The 22,451-nt window shown below is 43.5% G+C and overlaps 2 protein-coding genes across 2 annotated transcripts in view; one reads left to right on the top strand and one right to left on the bottom strand.

Moving 5' to 3' along the window:
- Positions 1-8,624, bottom strand: part of ppef2b (protein phosphatase with EF-hand domain 2b) — a gene marked incomplete at its 5' end in the record, with an annotated part of 17,852 nt that extends 9,228 nt beyond the window's left edge. The window contains 11 exons of the mRNA XM_084387442.1: positions 1,409-1,551; positions 2,271-2,456; positions 4,766-5,131; positions 5,228-5,377; positions 7,277-7,313; positions 7,445-7,611; positions 7,684-7,730; positions 7,824-7,938; positions 8,012-8,187; positions 8,263-8,317; positions 8,499-8,624. Of these exons, the coding sequence (XP_084243568.1) occupies positions 1,409-1,551; positions 2,271-2,456; positions 4,766-5,131; positions 5,228-5,377; positions 7,277-7,313; positions 7,445-7,611; positions 7,684-7,730; positions 7,824-7,938; positions 8,012-8,187; positions 8,263-8,317; positions 8,499-8,624 (1,568 nt within the window). The remainder of the gene's footprint in view (positions 1-1,408; positions 1,552-2,270; positions 2,457-4,765; positions 5,132-5,227; positions 5,378-7,276; positions 7,314-7,444; positions 7,612-7,683; positions 7,731-7,823; positions 7,939-8,011; positions 8,188-8,262; positions 8,318-8,498) is intronic.
- LOC311277213 (uncharacterized protein) lies at positions 8,598-22,432 on the top strand. Its single transcript, XM_084387440.1, has 6 exons — positions 8,598-8,699; positions 13,780-14,753; positions 15,124-15,254; positions 16,337-16,411; positions 16,740-16,846; positions 21,457-22,432. Exons 2-6 carry the CDS (start codon positions 14,641-14,643, stop codon positions 21,616-21,618), a joined length of 588 nt encoding a protein of 195 aa, XP_084243566.1. The 5' UTR covers positions 8,598-8,699; positions 13,780-14,640; the 3' UTR covers positions 21,619-22,432.
- Positions 22,433-22,451: the final 19 nt, after the last annotated feature.

The raw sequence follows: 22,451 nt of genomic DNA on the forward strand, positions 1-22,451 counted from the left end.
CAGCTATGAAGGCCGTTGTGGTGGAACAGGCTCGTCAGTGTGTGTGTGTCCTGCCGTCTGCAGCTGGTCGTTTGTTTGTCAACATATTTCAACTCTACTAGTTTACGACAAGCAAACGCTTCTCCTTATTCTAAACTCTGTCGAGAAATGGATTAAACAGGATTTAAGAGAATCAAGTTCGACCACTCGAGTTCTCCAGACCGGAGAGTCTACAGCGGTCATTCCACATGCTCCGGGGAGGAAGTGATGTCACAGACGAGCTTCTCCGCCAGACGGAAGTCAGACTCTCCTCCTTCCCAGGTGTTTCTGCCTCATCTCTGCCGGTGAACTTAGTAAATCTTCATCCGCTGTGTCTTGTATCACAGGCGGCCCATGAACAGATTTCAGCAAAGATGTCCTTGATTAAGCCAAGCCCAGTGGTAAACAAGACTTTTATCGTGAATGACTTCATCACCACACACTGCTTAGATTTTTTATTTTATAACAGAGACTTGAAAAAATGTGAGTGATCTCAGTCCTTTACAGAGATTGTCTGTGGAGGTTTTTAGAAGGAAATTTGTCTGTCGGAGTATGAAATTAGACAATTTCTCCAGTTTGGAGGTGTTGGTGATGCAGATTGATGTACATATTCCGGTGTTGACTGTGTGGGGGTGTATCGGCCACTTCATTACTGAATTCACTGATTTTCTGGGAGGAATTATGACGAAGTATGATGGACTCTTGATCCTTGGGGATTTAATATTCATGTCTGTTGACCATCTGATTTACTGACAAGAGATTTATTTTTATCTCATCGATTCGTTCAGCCGACGCACATAGTCCGACGCATGAACATGTACACCTTGTCTTTTCCTGTGGTTTGACTGTTTGTGACTTTGAAATCATTGACATAGGGTTTTCTGATCACAAGTCTGTTGTTTTTAATATTCTATTTTTATATCCCATGCGTGCCAACATATATATACGATGATGGAAACTGAACTAAACTCGAGAACTGCTGATGACTTTTGTACGGTGTATAATGAGATTGCTCTTTGAATGAGGACAGTGAGAGCCGCTTATGAGTTTGTGTGGGGATGAATTACGCTCTTCTTTTACCTCTGAGTGCACTGATGTTTTAGACTCGATTGCACAATCATAGATGTTTTTTCTTTGTTGTATGTTTCTTTAATTTTTATTGTATTGCTCGTTTCTTTGGACTTATTATTCTTTTTTACTATTGTTGTACATCACTTTGAGCAACCTTGGTTGTCTTAAAATCTGCTTTATAAATAAAATAAACTGAACTTAACTGATTTCAGATTTAAATACTGCAGACGTGTGTGTGTGTGTGTGTGTGTGTGTGTGTGTGTGTGTGTGTGTGTGTGTGTGCGTGTGCGTGCGTGTGTGCGTGAGTGTGTGTGTTTACCTCTGTCTGAGTGTGAGCTCTCGTGTCGATCTGCTGGCCTGAAACTGTTTGAAATGAGGAATGAGGTCGGGGCCCAAACGAATGTAAGCGCCTCTGTTGCTGCCCACATCATAGTAATTAGAGGCTGAGAATATTGTCAAAACCTGCAAATGCAAAACAATCGACCCTTCAGAACAGAGTACAGCAAAACCTATTCTCTATCCACCCATCCAGTTAACGGATGGGTAAATTGATGGATTGATGGATGTGTGTGTGGGTGGATGGGTAAATGGATGGATGGGTAAATTGATGGGTGGATGGGGAATGGATGGATGGATGGGTAGATGGGTAAATGGATGGATGGAGGGAGGGAGGGAGGGAGGGATGGATGGATGGGTGGGTGGATGGATAAATGGATAAATGGATGGGTAAATTGATGGATGGAGGGAGGGATGGATGGATGGATGGATGAATGGATAAATGGATGGGTAAATTGATGGATGGGTAAATTGGGTGGATGGATGGATGGATGGGGGGATGGATGGGTAGATGGATGGATGGATGGATGGGTAAATTGATGGATGGGTGGATGGATGGATGGATGGGTAAATTGATGGATGGGTAAATTGATGGGTGGATGGATGGATGGGGGGATGGATGGATGAATGGATGGATGGATGGATGGGGGGGATGGATGGATGGATGAATGGATGGATGGATGGATGGATGGATGGATGGATAAATGGATGGGTAGATGGCTAAATGGATAGATGGATGGATGGATGGGTAAATTGATGGATGGATGGATGGATGGATGGATGGATGGATGGATGGATGGAGGGATGGATGGATGGATAGATGGATGGGTAAATAAACTGCTCACCCTGCCGTTGTGGCAGAACTCATAACCCTCCTGTTTGCACTCATGTGATCTGATGAGCAGTTTCAGTTTGTGTCTGTCCAGCACCTCCTGTGTGACGTCCGGCCCCCAGTAACACCCGCCCCCTCGGACCTCATTCGGGACACAACCGTTCTGAGACATCGGGTCACTCCACAGAACATCCACTATCTGCAGTGTGTGTGAGACACAAACTCCACATTAACACTTTAACAGTCTCTTGGATCAAACCGGATTATGTTGCTAAAGCACCTCAGATCATATTTACATGAACATTGTGCTGTCCTAAATCATCCTAAGCACCATTTTGCTCTGTTTATTGGCTTTAAAGAACCATTTGATTGGTTTTTGATCTGCAAATGTCTTGAAAGTGATGTAGACAACAACAAAAAAACTACAAACCTTGTTAAATCAATAGTACATATGGAGTAAAAACTGCCAACAAAGAGCAAATAAAAATCATTCTCAGAAGCTTGGAGGATACGTGTGCTGCTTTAGTCCAACGGTGTATGTCTCCTTAACGAAACAGACATGATTCAACAGTCGTTAGTAGAGACTTCAAGACCTGAACAAGGTGTGTCTGATGAGAGAGACCTTCAAAATCTGTCCTGTTGGGAGCCAGAGTTAGGAAACCCTGACCTAAATTACCAAGATGATTCTTTTAAAATGACTAGTAAACTCTGTTGTGTTTCTCAGCTGGTCTTTTAGTCCTGCAGTTTCACCAACATCTACTTAGACTAAATCACACAGAACCAGGGCTGCGTTTCCCAAAGTCATCGTAAGCCTGACGAAGTTGATCGTAGAGACCGTTGGTGGCAATAGTTCTACGATCAACTTAGGTTAGGGTTAGAACAGTAACGTCAGAGCAATTCGATTACAGCAAATGACGGTAACACTTTAGAATAATGGTCCGTCATTAATAAGTAACTATGCAGGAGGTAATGCAGGACTAATGAGTAGTTCTACATTAACACTTCAGCTACTACTATTAACTAATATGGAAACAAGCTTAACTAATCAGTAAGTAATGTCGAATTTAGGACTAAGATAGTTCCTTATTAGGTAATCAATATTTGCTTAATGTGAGCATTCTCATGAAGAACTAATAGGTAATTATGACACATTATAAAGAATTACTAATTAATTACTAATCACAACATTAACGTGTCTGAGACATTAGCACTTTTTTTACTTTATTCACATTTTTTTACTCTCAACGTGGTCATAAAATGCATCAGTACTCAAGGGTTACCTAGTCACTATGCAGGAACTACTAGTGATCTGGACCATTATTTTAAAGTTAAAAAATGGTCCAGATCACTAGTAGTTCCTCCATAGTGACTAGGTAACACTTGAGTAATTAGTGATGCATTTTATTTACATTTACATTTACATTTAGTCATTTAGCAGACGCTTTTATCCAAAGCGACTTACAAATCAGGACTAAATTAAGCGAGTCATCATGAAGAGGCAAAAAACAACAACAACACAAGAAGTGCTCAGAATACGAAGTTCAGGCATTTTTTTTTTTTTTTTTTTTTTTTTAATGAGTTTAGGTGCTCACGGAAGAGATGGGTTTTCAGCTGTTTTTTGAATGTTGTCAGGGATTCAGCATTCCGGATGAGGGTGGGGAGAGTGTTCCACCAGCATGGAACTGTGAATGAGAATGATCTGGAAAGTGATTTTGTGGCTTTCTGTGATGGAACCACGAGACGTCGCTCGTTGATTGATCGTAGGCGTCTGGTGGGGATGTAGGCTCGTAGGAGTGAGTGAAGTGAAGGTCACTACACTCTTATGACTACATTCAGAGTAAAAATGATGACTGATTACATCTCAGACACACAATATAATATTCTTAATAATTAGTCAGTTAGTTAATAGTTATTAATTAAGCTTATCTCATTAAGTAATTATTGATTACATAATAATGAACTATCTCCTAAATTTGATTTTACTTACTGATTAGTAAAGCATGTTTCCATATTAGTTAATGGTAGTAGCTGAAGTGTTAATGTAGTGCTACTCATTAGTCCTGCATTACTTCCTGCATAGTTACTTATTAATGACGGACCATTATTCTAAAGTGTTAAAGCCAAATGACAACACAAGCCAAACACGATTACGTCACCTATTGAAAAACTCAAACACAACTAGCTGCACAAACACCAGAAAAAAGAAAAAGAAAAAATACCATGGTATTTCCATGATTTATTTGGTTTTATACTATGGTAATACCATGGCATTCTTTAAAGTAAAATTATGGTAATCACTCAGTATCACGGCATATATAAAAGTACCATGACATTACCATCTGATCTCATCACTGTACTATGGTACTGCCACAGTAGTTTTGTCTAAGGTTTTCCTCAGATTTGTACTGTGATAGAGTGAGAGAAACAAAGAGAAACACAGGAGTGAGTGAAAGTGTGTGTGTTTTACTGCTCAAGTGAAGTTCGGTGTGTGTGTGTGTGTGTTTTCACCTGTTTCCATTCCTCTGCGTCTGACTCCAGAACCTCAGCAGAATCCAGCTGTGAGTTGGACGATAGACTGAGACCCGCCAGCCGTCGTCTCTCCCGCAACTCCTCGTCGACAGACCGACCCGTCAGGCCGGACCCCGAATGCAGCTCCTGTATGGGTCGACCCGTCAGGCCAGACCCCGAATGCAGCTCCTGTCTGGGTCGACCCGTCAGGCCGGACCCCGAATGCAGCGAGTGCCGCGGCAGCTCCTGTCTGGACCGACCCGTCAGGCCGTGGGTCAGGGACTGGACTCTCCTCCGTCCGGCGCTGACGTCCTCCTCGTCTCCGTCTGTTTCTCTCCTCGTCAGGGGCCGGAGGGCCGACACGAACTGAGGGAAAACAGCCCAGAAGAGAATGACTGACACACATGGAACTCAACTAACATCCTTCAATCGATTTCACGCGACTGCTGAAGCGCAGCGTACTCTGCGACGGTCCAGTTTGGCGATCAGATTCAAGTCCGTCTTGTCAGAAATTCCTCCATGTAGAATCAGAACTTTCTGGTCGATCACTGTAGCCAGTGGCAAACAGCTGAAGATCTTCTGCAGAAGTTTCAGAATCATTTTCCCATGAACCTGGGAGGACAACAGAGAAAAGCCTTCAGCCATGAAGACGATTGTTTGTGTTTTCACTGTGAGTTCTCTAACAGCTCTTCAGATAAAGTCTCTTCAGGTTTTGTCTTTGGTGAAGGAAATACCACATCAGAGATGCTTTAAGGTCTGTGCAAACCACTTACGATAACTATCAGGTTTTAATAATCGTTAGGGTAAGGAAAAGGAATAGCGAGCTGTAGCGATAAAGATATTGGGTTTCCCATTTTTCCCACAACATCTTCCAGAATCCACTCATCTCCCCCTAATACTCATCAACCTCGGCACCTAGGAGAAGAGACAGGATGTGAAACACCGGTAGAGGATGATTAAAAGGTGAGGGATCACTGACTTCGCCTTCTTTGGTTACCCCTTTGTCATCTGTTATTTTGGGTTGCTGCTTTATTTATTTATTATTCGTTTGCTCCATGGATTAGTTTAAGTTTGGGTAGTTTGCAGGCCTGTATTTTGGAGTGTATATCTTGTGTTAATTATGTAGCTTATCCTTTATTTATGATGATTTTCTGAACGGAATGTTTTACGTAGTGGTGTTTATTTTATGTTTGATCAAATAAATATTTTTAATTCGCTTTCGTTCTCGTTGCCACCCTCATTTGTCGCGGCTCAGAGCTGGCTGTGACAAATATGGAGGCTCGTCCCGTGAAACGCATTGCAATAGCAAAACACGCTCTGAATCAGACCAACCTCTAGTACCAGCTACTCGCTCAAACAGTGAAAAAAAGGAATCAATTTCACTTTCATCAAACTTGGGCACAAGTTTTAAATTTGTGACAACATCAAAATCAAGCAAATCCTGGTCTCTGCCCTCACCAGAAGATCTTCTGGCTCCTCTGGAAATTTTCCCAGCATTTATCAAATCCAATTTATAACGCTCAAGCTCCAATCTCTTGTTTTCAATATCATGTCTTGCTTCAGTTTTTTGCTGTTCAATTTTTTCCTTAGACTTCATTTCTATCAAAAGTAAATCCTTCTGTTGCTCATAAGTCAAATACATTCTGCTAGTCTGAACAGTAGACACTGTCTGTTTTTCTTCAAGAACGTTCTGTTCTATCAAAGCAGCTGTCAAGAACGATTTTAAACTTTCCTTTAACCGTTTATCAGCAACAGAAAGCACAACATTATAATGACTCGCAAGCGCTAACAACTGATCCTTTGAAAACTCATTTAAAAGATCTTCCGACGGATTACGAATGAACTCTTCAATATTGGAAGTCATATTTAACTTTTCTGCTACCCCTAACAAATTACCAAGCAAACGAAACGAATTACTAAATAAAACATATACAAAAACATGTGAATTGGATGTGTATGTTTTTTCCCTGTCTGTCTGTGAACGTTGTGAATGGATGGACGAGTGGACAGTCTGAATCCTCTTAGAGCAGGCATGTGCAATCCGACTCCTGGAGGGCTGCAGAGTTCAGCTCTAATCCTAATTAAATGAAGCTCAACCAGATAACAAAGGCCTTCAGGATCACTGGAAACTTCCAAGCGAGTGTGTTTGTGGCGGTTGGAGCTGAACTCTGGCCCAGTGGTCCTGCAGGAGCAGGATCGGACAGCCTGGTCTCGTTCACACCAAGAATGATAACCATATTATCGTTTATAACTAGCGCTGCAGTTTTGTCGTCTGCCGCTTTAAATGCTCAAGCTCTTTGAAGTTGAAGCAGGATGGATTCTGATTGGCTGTCAATGTTTTGGAAAAAAAAATTCTGAAAGTGATTCCAACGTTCCTGTATGCCGTTATCTTTGTAGTTGCGCTATGGATTTAGCTGATCTTTTATATTTAGAACAACTGTATCCTCATTGTTATCATTATAGTTATTGTCCTTGGTGTGAACGGGTCTTTAGGGATGAACGGGAACTCACCGGATATTTCCCCAGAACTTCCTTAGTGAAGCCATATCTGTATGAAAGAAAGCTTCCATCTTACAATCGCATTTAAAACACACATAAGTACATTTGTAGCTGAATTTGTTGCTTGCGAACACAAATGTAGGTGATTTCAGAGTGTCTGATTATAGATGAGATCTCCACCTCAGATTGACGATGTGGTCCTCGTGGTTTCCTCTGTTCAGGTGCACGTCAAGCGGATACAGCAGCAGGAATGCGAACAGGACCAACAGAATCTCCATCGACTCTTTCCCTCGGTCTACAAAGTCCCCGTTGAAGACGTACGGCGTCTCCGCTGAAGGAAACCCATTCTATCGTTGAGCAGAAATCTGTTACTGGCACATTACAATGCAATGAACTGTGGACATCAGAATTTTACTGACTTTGTAAAAGACCAACAGCAGATCCTCCAGATGGCCGTGTAAGTCACCTGTATGAGTTGCAAAGAATTAAATTGCACTTTGTAGCCTTGCTAACCGTGTTGTGTCATAAGACAGCTTGAGATTGAGGTGTGTTTTCTCACCACAGATGGTGATCTCTGTGTGTTTGCAGCTGCACACGTGACTGATGTTGGGCATCAAGCGCAGAAGCGTCCAGGTCTTGCCCAGCAGTTGCAGCACGTACCGTGCGTGAAGCTTCTACAGAAACACATCTGCAATTAAAGACCGCAAGATTCTCATTGACAGAGGTTAAAGACTGAAATGATCGTACTTGTTTGTTTTTGAAGGCGTCCACCAGCTCTGTGACGGTGGAGACGGTCAGTGGGAAGGAGAGATGTGGGCCGCCGTAGACGTCTGGAACCTCGATGTCCTTGTAACAGAACTGTCTCTCCCACTCCACGTCCTGAAACACGTCGCTCTCGCGAAACATCTGCGAGACCAGATTCCCTGAGAGAGATGGACACAGTTACGCCGATCACTTCATAAGACGAGACGAAGTTGAAGAGCTCGAGAGTGTCTTACTTTGGCTGCTGGCAGAAGTGAAATGATCCATCAGGTAACCGAAGAAATTATACAGCTGTAAAGACACAAACAGCACAAGCATGTTTCATGTGTAAAGACAGAACACGGATATTAACACTGAATGATTGTGGACATTTACGGCTTGACAGAGCAGTAACCCGGGATCAGTCTGGAGTCTCCATGACTGTAAGTCTGGGCTTCATCTCCGTATCTGTAGAGAACATCAGTGTTTTCACCTTGATATGATCCTGTTGTCCAGAATACTCTATAGACTGAAAGATGTTCCAGGTGCAGCGGCGTCGCATTTCCAGCCGGGCCGCATACTGACGATACCAGCGCTGGATGAGCAGAGCCGCCCGCATCGCTGGACAGATGGACAGATGGATGTAGAGAGAGAGAGAGAGAGACAGACAGAGAGAGTCAGGCCAGCAGCAGACGTGAGTGACAGCGATGATTCTTCAGAAACATGTAATCTGTCTGACCTGTAGCGGCTGCATGTGAGAGAAACCAGGAAAAATAAAGTGTTCGATGTTCATTCATATTCACTGACAACAATGAGACATTTACTGAAAGAAATGAGGAAGAATTACCTGGAACTGAGATGTTCCCTAAAGACAGAGACAGACAGACAGACACAGACGTGAGCTGTATCTCTCTCAGAAAGCATTCACTGGCAGATATGAATGTTTGAACAGTGTCAGACTGGAATAATCTTGTTCACGCACCTGGATCGCATGTTTTCAGCTGCAGTTGGTTTGATTTGGTGACTCGGCATCCCATATCACTGTCGCTCTGTTGATCCAATCACACACATTTCACAACAACTAATTCTAGTAATGCTTGTAGTCTGAATTTCACTTTTAAACAAATGTGAATAATAAATGTGGTAACACTTTACAATAATAGTACATGAATTATCATGTACTAATACCTGAATTAATAATTACTTTACTATGAACTAATGATGAGTTAAGACATGTACTAATGAGGAACTAACCTTAACTACGACATGACTCATATGAATTCCTGCATGAATATACCATCTTAACTACACGTTAGTACATGCTTGTTAATTAATGTATTAATTAACATTTCGGGGTAAACTAAATCAAACTTTCTCTAGAAAATGGACACATTTAGTGTCCCAAAAGAAGAGCAAGAACCCTAACTGACTAACATCCGACTGCATTATGATATAAAGACAGTAAACCAATCCATAAAATAACCACATAAATAACCATCATCTGTGCTAACACTGATTTTAATTTTGAAAATTGCATCTGCATGTTAGTGTAGGTATTTCCCTCTTGATGGCAGCAGTGGAATCACTTAAAACAGAATGAGATTAAATCGTTTTTAATGATGAATGCATCATTGTGTGTTCAATGAGTAAGGTTAAATGTAAACATTGCAAGACATCTAGTGTCATTCACTGATGTTTGTGACAGTTGCTGGTGTCAAATTTATGAACAATTTTACATTGTGCCCTTTTAGTACATCTTTCTTCTGATCTGGAACATGTTTGATTTAGTTTAAACCCGAAATGTTAACTAATACATTAATTAACAAGCATGTACTAACGTGTAGTTAAGATGGTATATTCATGCAGGAATTCATATGACTCATGTCGTAGTTAAGGTTAGTTCCTCATTAGTACATGTCTTAACTCATCATTAGTTCATAGTAAAGTAATTATTAATTCAGGTATTAGTACATGATTATTCATGTACTAGAGAGGAATTAGCTCGAATTCTCCAGCCTTTAGAAAACAACAGACCGTCAGACTCACCCGTCAGAATCCCAGCATGACTGAAGTCCCTTCAGCATTATGATGAACAGAAAGTGTGTATGAATCTGCTGGAGCTCAGAGAGATGGACAGATGGTGAGATGGAGCCCTTTATCAACACACACCTCTCCGCGGCGGGATTAGGGTTAATACTGCGGCTCGGCTTCAACCCAGAATAGACGGATAAAGAGTGTGTTAAAGGCCATCGCTCCGTGTGTCTGTGTTAGCCGTCTGTACTCCACATCTCATTAACATCCCAGTCAGGGAACCTAATGGATTTGATAATAAATCCTTTTTTTTTTTCTTTTTTTTTACAACCCCAAATCAGAAAAAGTTGGGACACTGTACAAATTGTGAATAAAAACAGAATGCAATGATGTGGAAGTTTCAAATTTCAATATTTTATTCAAAATACAACAAAGTTAGGACAAGGCCATGTTTACCACTGTGTGGCATCCCCTCTTTTTATAACAGTCTGCAAACGTCTGGGGACTGAGGAGACAAGTTGCTCAAGTTTAGGAATAGGAATGTTGTCCCATTCTTGTCTAATACAGGCTTCTAGCTGCTCAACTGTCTTAGGTCTTCTTTGTTGCATCTTCCTCTTTATGATGCACCACATGTTTTCTATGGGTGAAAGATCTGGACTGCAGGCTGGCCATTTCAGTACCCGGATCCTTCTTCTACGCAGCCATGATATTGTAATTGATGCAGTATATGGTCTGGCATTGTCATGTTGGAAAACGCAAGGTCTTCCCTGAAAGAGACGACATCTGGATGGGAGCATGTTGTTCTAGAACTTGGATATACCTTTCAGCATTTATGGTGCCTTTCCAGATGTGTAAGCTGCCCATGCCACACGCACTCATGCAACCCCATACCATCAGAGATGCAGGCTTCTGCACTGAGCGCTGATAACAACTTGTCCTCTTTACTCCGGATGACATGGTGTCCCAGTTTTCCAAAAAGAACTTCAGATGTTGATTCGTCTGACCACAGAACAGTTTTCCACTTTGCCACAGTCCATTTTTAATGAGCCTTGGCCCAGAGAAAACGCCTGCGCTTCTGGATCCTGTTTAGATATGGCTTCTTTTTTGACCTATAGAGTTTTAGCCGGCAGCGGCGAATGGCACGGTGGATTGTGTTCACCGACAATGTTTTCTGGAAGTATTCCTGAGCCCATGTTGTGATTTCCATTACAGTAGCATTCCTGTATGTGATGCAGTGCCGTCTAAGGGCCCGAAGATTACGGGCATCCAGTATGGTTTTCCGGCCTTGACCCTTACGCACAGAGATTGCTCCAGATTCTCTGAATCTTTGGATGATATTATGCACTGTAGATGATGATAACTTCAAACTCTTTGCAATTTTTCTCTGAGAAACTCCTTTCTGATATTGCTCCACTATTTTTCACCGCAGCATTGGGGGAATTGGTGATCCTCTGCCCATCTTGACTTCTGAGAGACACTGCCACTCTGAGAGGCTCTTTTTATACCCAATCATGTTGCCAATTGACCTAATAAGTTGCAAATTGGTCCTCCAGCTGTTCCTTATATGTACATTTAACTTTTCCGGCCTCTTTTGCTACCTGTCCCAACTTTTTTGGAATGTGTAGCTCTCATGAAATCCAAAATGAGCCAATATTTGGCATCACATTTCAAAATGTCTCACTTTCAACATTTGATATGTTATCTATATTCTATTGTGAATAAAATATAAGTTTATGAGATTTGTAAATTATTCCATTACTTTTTTACTCACAATTTGTACAGTGTCCCAACTTTTTCTGATTTGGGGTTGTACTTTATTTGTAAATGTTTGTTATCGAAAAACAGACCAGTTCTTCCCATTCATCATATATAGGGGTAAGCGGGACACACACTGACGCGGGGCTAGTTGTCACACTGTAAGGTCATGTATTGTTATGCGTAACCACGGTTGGTAAGCGCCACATCCATGTTCTTATTTTTCCAGACCAAGTCTTTGTCTTATGTTTGATCTTGTTTTGAGTATAATTAAACTGCTCTTGGGTTCTGCAAACTTGCATCCAGTGGACTTAATGTTACAGAATACTTGACCTAAAATGAACCCAGCAGTTGCCCTCCTGCATCTACGCCAGAGGAATGGCGTAACCCTAACGCTGGAGACGTATGTTGAGGACTTTTGTGGACCTGGTGTTTTCTGGTGGGTTTTAACGACAGAGCCCTCAAGGATATTTTTCGTGCTGGTCTGGATGAACCAATCTCCTCTAGGATGCCTAGAGGGTCAGTCAGCTGGAATCTGGTGAAATACATCGATCATGCCCTTCTGCTGATCGTTTACTGTGGGAATTGTGGATGAGGGGCTTCACAATCCCGCAGTGCACATCACAGCCAGCACGCCAAGCCTGAGTCACTTCCAATCATGCCTGACAATTGTGGCCACGGCCATATTGTGTGTGTGAGTCACACACGCATCCACTCCAGCCCCTGACCAGCATCCAGAGGGGACTCCAGCCCGTGAGCCCGCTCCAGGCCATGACCCTATAGCTCAGCCCAAGAACATTTAGCAACGTAACGTCAAGCTCCATGGGCGGGGCTGCGGCTTGATTTTTGTTGGGCGCCAGGAGTCGCTCGTAGAGTGGGGGATCTGTAAGGTCAAGTATTGTTATGTGTAACCACTGTTGGCAAACGCAACGTCCATGTTCTTGTTTTTGAAGTCATGTACGCCATGCCACACCAAGTCTTTGTCTTACGTTTGATCTTGTTTTGAGTATAATTAAACTGGACTGGGGTTCTGCAAACTTGCCTCCAGTGGACTTAATGTTACACACACACTTGTTTTACATACTTCCACACATGCCAGTATGACGAAACTTTGTGTATTTACTAGTTGTCATATCAACACTATATAGAGAAAGAATTGCGCCAAAATTCAGAAATCTTTGGAAGATATCACTGAACATTTATTTAACCATGGCAAAAGTAAATTTATTACATATGTTAATTTTTCATCTCTGTTTTTTGTGTTTATTTAAAATTAGACAAATCTGATAGTATTTTAATCTTATATCTGTTATTTAACATTTGAGATAGTTCTTTAATGCTGACCTAACCAGCAGAAGAAACTAGCCGGGTTTAAATCCCAGTTGTGCAGGTGGGTTAATTGTTAAAAAATGCCATTATTTTATATGAAAAAGTTAATAATTGTATTTCATTGAGAAAATATTTTAGTTTGCCTTGAATATTACATTTGAATCTGTCATATGTTCATGTTACAGTGAACCTCATCTATAGGGCATGTTGTCACGTTTCACTTCCATTCTTTTGGGGTATATCAAGAAAAAAGTATATAATGAAACAAAACCACATAATTGTACTAAACGTGGGAAATTAATGCAGGAAAAAATAACCCTAAGTAGGTTTACACAAAAGCGTTAGGTTGTGCCCCACTCTCCCCTATTAATAGGCTTTAATGTGTAAAAACAGAGAATTCTGCCAGATTTGAGCTATTTTAAGTGTAAATGTGCTGTATGGGATTGAAATAATGCCACACATATTCAGGACTGGTGTAGAAGTGTAAGAATGGGGGACAAAACCCCTCAATATTGGTTATGGCCAATATGTGAATATAGGGTTACGCTTGACAGTCCATCAGTGAATAAAACGATATTAAGTTGTCCTGAAAGGATTCAGATTTCTCTGAATAACAAATAAACTGTTGTTTCTTTCTTTATATTGCCGTTCACACGCAGGTGTGGAATTCCTCCTGACGCAGGGGAGGCGCAGCGACTCAAGGACAAACACGCCAGCCTTCCTTTGATTCGGTTTATCGGAGGTCAGAAGAGAAACTACAGATGCTACAACAATTTCTCATGAGAAATGACAGAAAATTAAAGCCTTTTCACTTTGTTACTTTGAGATGAACATGTTCATGCCTGATATGCACAGACAGGACTCCTGTTATAGTGGTTTTACCAGCAGAATGAGAATATGATTCTTCTGTTCATCTCTGACTGAGTGAGAGTTCAGTGGGAAACTGAGATGAATCTGTGTGTGATTACAGAACCCAGACTGTTCTAGATATTGGTGGGCCGCCAAACGGCAGGACTCACACTGACTGACTAGTGATCAATAAATGTTTTCTTTGTTTTTTCTTTAGCTGATTCTTTAGCGCAACATTGTTTTGAGTTTGGAATTCATCGGAATGATTTTTCAGTTGATATTCTTGTTCAAATATTTGTAAAGATTTCTTGCATTACACAGTTCAGTGTTCTCTTGTTCTTGTGTGCCGATGAATGAATGATTTAATGAATGGCTTCTTTATTTGCGCCGTTCCCTTCTGATCTTTCTCATATTTGCCATCTGTCCTCCTGCAGGTTTCAGCTTATCATCTTTGCTAGTATGTAACCATATGATAGAATTCACTGGTGTTTTTCTTCATTCTCCACCTCCTTTTCAACACCATCACGTTTGCTCAACATGAAAACAGTGCAAAGAATTTCAAGGCCAAGCTTGTCCGAAGTAGATAAACCCCTGCTTTCCCAGGCCACTACAAACAACATCCATCATTCCTCTCCGGAGCGTCCATCCCGAGACACCTCGAGTCTGCAGACATGAGTCTGGTGTTCTGTGTTGCAGTGCTGCTGTTCAGCTTTCCTCTCGGGAAGATGTTTGTTCTCCATCCTTCGCCTGAGGCGTCGTCCTCGTCCGCTGTGAGAACCAAGAGGTAAGAGCTGAGGTTTTACAGAAGAGCTTGTTTCAAGCGCCTCTTTCGCCTTACAGACTTTTGTTTCGGAGAGGGTTTCATTTCGGTCTTTATGAATCCAGATCAACTTGAAGTCCCGGGCAAAGGTCAGTCGACCTCATGGTTTGAGACTCACTGACCTGATTATGCTGGACTGACCGAAAGAGAATTTCTGGATGTTATCAGAAACCTTTTCGGTTCTGTTGTGCACAGACTGACTGCGCAGACGCATGTAATGTTCTGGAAATATAAATGGGGGCAACTTCACCGGTGTCTTCTTACTGCACAAGATATTTGGCTGCAATTTGACAAGGTCTACAAAGATGTGTGTGTGTGTGTGTGTGTGTTGCAGATGCAGAGGAGAACTGGAAATCAGAAAAATCCTCCTGGAATCTCTGAGCCTGCAGCAGGAGCCTCGTGTGTACGTGTCTCGGATGAATCTTCTGCGTCACACTTTCAAGAACTCCATCTTGTCCTCTCCAGGTATGAAGTGCAGATCTCAGGTGTGAAACGCAGATCTCAGGTGTGAAGTGCAGATCTCAGGTGTGAAGTGCAGATCTCAGGTGTGAAGTGCAGATCTCAGGTGTGAAGTGCAGATCTCAGGTGTGAAGCGCAGATCTCAGGTGTGAAGTGCAGATCTCAGGTGTGAAGTGCAGATCTCAGGTGTGAAGTGCAGATCTCAGGTGTGAATCTCAGGTGTGAAGTGCAGATCTCAGGTGTGAATCTCAGGTGTGAAGTGCAGATCTCAGGTGTGAAGTGCAGATCTCAGGTGTGAAGTGCAGATCTCAGGTGTGAAGTGCAGATCTCAGGTGTGAATCTCAGGTGTGAAGTGCAGATCTCAGGTGTGAAGTGCAGATCTCAGGTGTGAAGTGCAGATCTCAGGCGTGAAGTGCAGATCTCAGGTGTGAAGTGCAGATCTCAGGTGTGAATCTCAGGTGTGAAGTGCAGATCTCAGGTGTGAAGTGCAGATCTCAGGTGTGAAGCACAGATCTCAGGTGTGAAGTGCAGATCTCAGGTGTGAAGTGCAGATCTCAGGTGTGAAGTGCAGATCTCAGGTGTGAAGTGCAGATCTCAGGTGTGAAGCGCAGATCTCAGGTGTGAAGTGCAGATCTCAGGTGTGAAGTGCAGATCTCAGGTGTGAAGTGCAGATCTCAGGTGTGAAGTGCAGATCTCAGGTGTGAATCTCAGGTGTGAAGTGCAGATCTCAGGTGTGAATCTCAGGTGTGAAGTGCAGATCTCAGGTGTGAAGTGCAGATCTCAGGTGTGAAGTGCAGATCTCAGGTGTGAAGTGCAGATCTCAGGTGTGAATCTCAGGTGTGAAGTGCAGATCTCAGGTGTGAAGTGCAGATCTCAGGTGTGAAGTGCAGATCTCAGGTGTGAAGTGCAGATCTCAGGTGTGAAGTGCAGATCTCAGGTGTGAATCTCAGGTGTGAAGTGCAGATCTCAGGTGTGAAGTGCAGATCTCAGGTGTGAAGCACAGATCTCAGGTGTGAAGTGCAGATCTCAGGTGTGAAGCCCGGCTCGGCCCGGGTCATGAGTAAACCTGCTCTCTCTGCTCTATCCAGCAGGTAATTCAACGTTCCAGGAGGACTCGGGAAACTCCACCTGCTGTACATATTCCTCTCAGGTGTTCATGAAAGGTGAGCGTTCAAGCAGATCCTGCTATGACTGACTACATGAATCTTATCAAATCCCAAAATTAAAAGAAAGAAAATAACATTTTGCATAAAATCAGAGATGCTGAATGGGAAGGTTGTGTGACACTGTGATTAACTTGTGTTCATCATTCTCACTATAAATTAAAAGTCGTTACAACTCCACAATCTGCTTTACACTTTCGGTACTGAAAGCAATGCCTTGTTTTCTTTAGACATGATTTCTTTCCTTTTCTCTTGTTTCGGGGTGAATAATGACCCGGAGAGATGAGAGAGGTTCCTCTAATCCTGCATGTCTTCTCTTGTGTGTCAGATTTGGGCTGGGAGCGCTGGGTGGTTTATCCGGAGAGCGTCACCTTCGTCCAGTGCGGATCCTGCGGCCCGAGCCTCTGCCCTGAGAGAGCGTCTGCGTCTGCGCAGGTGAATGTGTGTGTTTAACTCTCAGATGAGTGTTTCTCTGCGTCTGCGCAGGTGAATGTGTGTGTTTAACTCTCAGATGAGTGTTTCTCTGCGTCTGCGCAGGTGAATGTGTGTGTTTAACTCTCAGATGAGTGTTTCGCTGCGTCTGCGCAGGTGAATGTGTGTGTTTAACTCCCAGATGAGTGTTTCTCTGCGTCTGCGCAGGTGAATGTGTGTGTTTAACTCTCAGATGAGTGTTTCTCTGCGTCTGCGCAGGTGAATGTGTGTGTTTAACTCCCAGATGAGTGTTTCTCTGCGTCTGCGCAGGTGAATGTGTGTGTTTAACTCCCAGATGAGTGTTTCTCTGCGTCTGCGCAGGTGAATGTGTGTGTTTAACTCCCAGATGAGTGTTTCTCTGCGTCTGCACAGGTGAATGTGTGTGTGTTTAACTCTCAGATGAGTGTTTCTCTGCGTCTGCGCAGGTGAATGTGTGTGTTTAACTCCCAGATGAGTGTTTCTCTGCGTCTGCACAGGTGAATGTGTGTGTTTAACTCTCAGATGAGTGTTTCTCTGCGTCTGCACAGGTGAATGTGTGTGTGTTTAACTCTCAGATGAGTGTTTCTCTGCGTCTGCACAGGTGAATGTGTGTGTGTTTAACTCTCAGATGAGTGTTTCTCTGCGTCTGCGCAGGTGAATGTGTGTGTTTAACTCTCAGATGAGTGTTTCTCTGCGTCTGCGCAGGTGAATGTGTGTGTTTAACTCCCAGATGAGTGTTTCTCTGCGTCTGCGCAGGTGAATGTGTGTGTTTAACTCCCAGATGAGTGTTTCTCTGCGTCTGCGCAGGTGAATGTGTGTGTTTAACTCCCAGATGAGTGTTTCTCTGCGTCTGCGCAGGTGAATGTGTGTGTGTTTAACTCTCAGATGAGTGTTTCTCTGCGTCTGCGCAGGTGAATGTGTGTGTTTAACTCTCAGATGAGTGTTTCTCTGCGTCTGCGCAGGTGAATGTGTGTGTTTAACTCTCAGATGAGTGTTTCTCTGCGTCTGCGCAGGTGAATGTGTGTGTGTTTAACTCTCAGATGAGTGTTTCTCTGCGTCTGCGCAGGTGAATGTGTGTGTTTAACTCTCAGATGAGTGTTTCTCTGCGTCTGCGCAGGTGAATGTGTGTGTTTAACTCCCAGATGAGTGTTTCTCTGCGTCTGCGCAGGTGAATGTGTGTGTTTAACTCCCAGATGAGTGTTTCTCTGCGTCTGCGCAGGTGAATGTGTGTGTTTAACTCCCAGATGAGTGTTTCTCTGCGTCTGCGCAGGTGAATGTGTGTGTTTAACTCCCAGATGAGTGTTTCTCTGCGTCTGCGCAGGTGAATGTGTGTGTTTAACTCCCAGATGAGTGTTTCTCGGCGTCTGCGCAGGTGAATGTGTGTGTTTAACTCCCAGATGAGTGTTTCTCTGCGTCTGCGCAGGTGAATGTGTGTGTGTTTAACTCTCAGATGAGTGTTTCTCTGCGTCTGCGCAGGTGAATGTGTGTGTTTAACTCTCAGATGAGTGTTTCTCTGCGTCTGCGCAGGTGAATGTGTGTGTTTAACTCCCAGATGAGTGTTTCTCTGCGTCTGCGCAGGTGAATGTGTGTGTTTAACTCTCAGATGAGTGTTTCTCTGCGTCTGCACAGGTGAATGTGTGTGTTTAACTCTCAGATGAGTGTTTCTCTGCGTCTGCGCAGGTGAATGTGTGTGTTTAACTCCCAGATGAGTGTTTCTCTGCGTCTGCGCAGGTGAATGTGTGTGTTTAACTCCCAGATGAGTGTTTCTCTGCGTCTGCGCAGGTGAATGTGTGTGTTTAACTCCCAGATGAGTGTTTCTCTGCGTCTGCGCAGGTGAATGTGTGTGTTTAACTCCCAGATGAGTGTTTCTCTGCGTCTGCGCAGGTGAATGTGTGTGTTTAACTCCCAGATGAGTGTTTCTCGGCGTCTGCGCAGGTGAATGTGTGTGTTTAACTCCCAGATGAGTGTTTCTCTGCGTCTGCGCAGGTGAATGTGTGTGTGTTTAACTCTCAGATGAGTGTTTCTCTGCGTCTGCGCAGGTGAATGTGTGTGTTTAACTCTCAGATGAGTGTTTCTCTGCGTCTGCGCAGGTGAATGTGTGTGTTTAACTCCCAGATGAGTGTTTCTCTGCGTCTGCGCAGGTGAATGTGTGTGTGTTTAACTCCCAGATGAGTGTTTCTCTGCGTCTGCGCAGGTGAATGTGTGTGTGTTTAACTCCCAGATGAGTGTTTCTCTGCGTCTGCGCAGGTGAATGTGTGTGTGTTTAACTCTCAGATGAGTGTTTCTCTGCGTCTGCGCAGGTGAATGTGTGTGTTTAACTCCCAGATGAGTGTTTCTCTGCGTCTGCGCAGGTGAATGTGTGTGTTTAACTCTCAGATGAGTGTTTCTCTGCGTCTGCGCAGGTGAATGTGTGTGTTTAACTCCCAGATGAGTGTTTCTCTGCGTCTGCGCAGGTGAATGTGTGTGTTTAACTTTCAGATGAGTGTTTCTCTGCGTCTGCACAGGTGAATGTGTGTGTGTTTAACTCCCAGATGAGTGTTTCTCTGCGTCTGCACAGGTGAATGTGTGTGTGTTTAACTCCCAGATGAGTGTTTCTCTGCGTCTGCGCAGGTGAATGTGTGTGTTTAACTTTCAGATGAGTGTTTCTCTGCGTCTGCACAGGTGAATGTGTGTGTGTTTAACTCCCAGATGAGTGTTTCTCTGCGTCTGCACAGGTGAATGTGTGTGTGTTTAACTCCCAGATGAGTGTTTCTCTGCGTCTGCGCAGGTGAATGTGTGTGTGTTTAACTCCCAGATGAGTGTTTCTCTGCGTCTGCGCAGGTGAATGTGTGTGTGTTTAACTCTCAGATGAGTGTTTCTCTGCGTCTGCGCAGGTGAATGTGTGTGTTTAACTCTCAGATGAGTGTTTCTCTGCGTCTGCGCAGGTGAATGTGTGTGTTTAACTCCCAGATGAGTGTTTCTCTGCGTCTGCGCAGGTGAATGTGTGTGTGTTTAACTCTCAGATGAGTGTTTCTCTGCGTCTGCGCAGGTGAATGTGTGTGTGTTTAACTCCCAGATGAGTGTTTCTCTGCGTCTGCGCAGGTGAATGTGTGTGTGTTTAACTCCCAGATGAGTGTTTCTCTGCGTCTGCGCAGGTGAATGTGTGTGTTTAACTCCCAGATGAGTGTTTCTCTGCGTCTGCGCAGGTGAATGTGTGTGTGTTTAACTCCCAGATGAGTGTTTCTCTGCGTCTGCGCAGGTGAATGTGTGTGTTTAACTCCCAGATGAGTGTTTCTCTGCGTCTGCGCAGGTGAATGTGTGTGTTTAACTCTCAGATGAGTGTTTCTCTGCGTCTGCGCAGGTGAATGTGTGTGTTTAACTCTCAGATGAGTGTTTCTCTGCGTCTGCGCAGGTGAATGTGTGTGTTTAACTCCCAGATGAGTGTTTCTCTGCGTCTGCGCAGGTGAATGTGTGTGTTTAACTCTCAGATGAGTGTTTCTCTGCGTCTGCACAGGTGAATGTGTGTGTGTTTAACTCTCAGATGAGTGTTTCTCTGCGTCTGCGCAGGTGAATGTGTGTGTTTAACTCCCAGATGAGTGTTTCTCTGCGTCTGCGCAGGTGAATGTGTGTGTTTAACTCTCAGATGAGTGTTTCTCTGCGTCTGCACAGGTGAATGTGTGTGTGTTTAACTCTCAGATGAGTGTTTCTCTGCGTCTGCACAGGTGAATGTGTGTGTTTAACTCTCAGATGAGTGTTTCTCTGCGTCTGCACAGGTGAATGTGTGTGTTTAACTCTCAGATGAGTGTTTCTCTGCGTCTGCGCAGGTGAATGTGTGTGTTTAACTCTCAGATGAGTGTTTCTCTGCGTCTGCGCAGGTGAATGTGTGTGTTTAACTCTCAGATGAGTGTTTCTCTGCGTCTGCGCAGGTGAATGTGTGTGTTTAACTCCCAGATGAGTGTTTCTCTGCATCTGCGCAGGTGAATGTGTGTGTTTAACTCCCAGATGAGTGTTTCTCTGCGTCTGCGCAGGTGAATGTGTGTGTTTAACTCTCAGATGAGTGTTTCTCTGCGTCTGCGCAGGTGAATGTGTGTGTTTAACTCCCAGATGAGTGTTTCTCTGCGTCTGCGCAGGTGAATGTGTGTGTTTAACTCCCAGATGAGTGTTTCTCTGCGTCTGCGCAGGTGAATGTGTGTGTGTTTAACTCTCAGATGAGTGTTTCTCTGCGTCTGCGCAGGTGAATGTGTGTGTTTAACTCCCAGATGAGTGTTTCTCTGCGTCTGCGCAGGTGAATGTGTGTGTTTAACTCTCAGATGAGTGTTTCTCTGCGTCTGCGCAGGTGAATGTGTGTGTTTAACTCCCAGATGAGTGTTTCTCTGCGTCTGCACAGGTGAATGTGTGTGTGTTTAACTCCCAGATGAGTGTTTCTCTGCGTCTGCACAGGTGAATGTGTGTGTTTAACTCCCAGATGAGTGTTTCTCTGCGTCTGCGCAGGTGAATGTGTGTGTGTTTAACTCCCAGATGAGTGTTTCTCTGCGTCTGCGCAGGTGAATGTGTGTGTTTAACTCTCAGATGAGTGTTTCTCTGGACTGAGATCTGATCTTGCATGTCTTCCTCAGTGCTGCAAGCCGACGGCTCACGACATCGTCCCGTTCGTGTACATGGATGAAGGGAATAGTCTGGTTCTGTCCTCGGTGAGCCTGACCCGCGAGTGTGGCTGCGACCCCGGAGATGACCCGCAGGAGCCTGAGGTCACGACCCCGGCCCAAAGCCTTCCCTGACTCACTCACTCACTCGGTTTGTAGGATTTACAGGTTTTATGGCTCAGCACAAACTTACAAGCGTCTTTAATTCTTCACTTGCTGCTGTTGGGAGTCTCAGACTCGAGTAGGCTTTAAGGGTTTATTGAAAATGATGTGGAAACATATATATAGTTCACAGAAAACATGAAGTTCTCAATCAAAGTCTGTTCATCTGGGTTATTCTACGTTCACAGAAAAGCACAATGAACCATCTGTTGCAAATCAGTTCAGGGCCAAATCTGTTTTAAACTCTTGGGTTTATGGGTCTGGCATGATTTCAGTGGCCAACGCCTGATCTGTAAGAAATGTTGTCGAGCAACTCAGCCAAAACTTTCCCTCTGCGATTCCCAGGACTAAATAAACGGGTTCTTCCAAAATATCCTTCGTTTGACCCAGGTTCTTATGCCAGTTCCTGCTCGGTGTGGCATCCGCTAGCGTGTCTCTGCACGCTGGGAAACGTCCTGGTCTCGCAGATAAGAATGGAATGGCATTCCAGAATGAACATCTGCGTTTGCAAAAACAACCTCAGAAAAGTTTTGTAAAACTTTTTTCTTGTTTCAGAACTTTTTGTTCTTTCCTTTGTTTGTCTTTGTTCAACCAAATCTCTTCTGTATATGTTTCCATGTTGTACACACCATTGTACTGGAAAGTATTAAAACCGTTTCATATAAACCAGTGATGGCTATTAACTAACACTTTCGAATGCATGTTTAGCTGTCATGTAGCAAGATTATATATACAGTTTATAACAAATGTATCCGCAGAATGTTTTATTAAACGAGGCTTTCATGACATAAAGGTGTGATGTCCTT

Source organism: Rutilus rutilus (assembly GCF_951802725.1).
Source record: "Rutilus rutilus genome assembly, chromosome: 18".
In the NCBI taxonomy this organism is placed as follows: Eukaryota; Metazoa; Chordata; class Actinopteri; order Cypriniformes; family Leuciscidae; genus Rutilus; species Rutilus rutilus.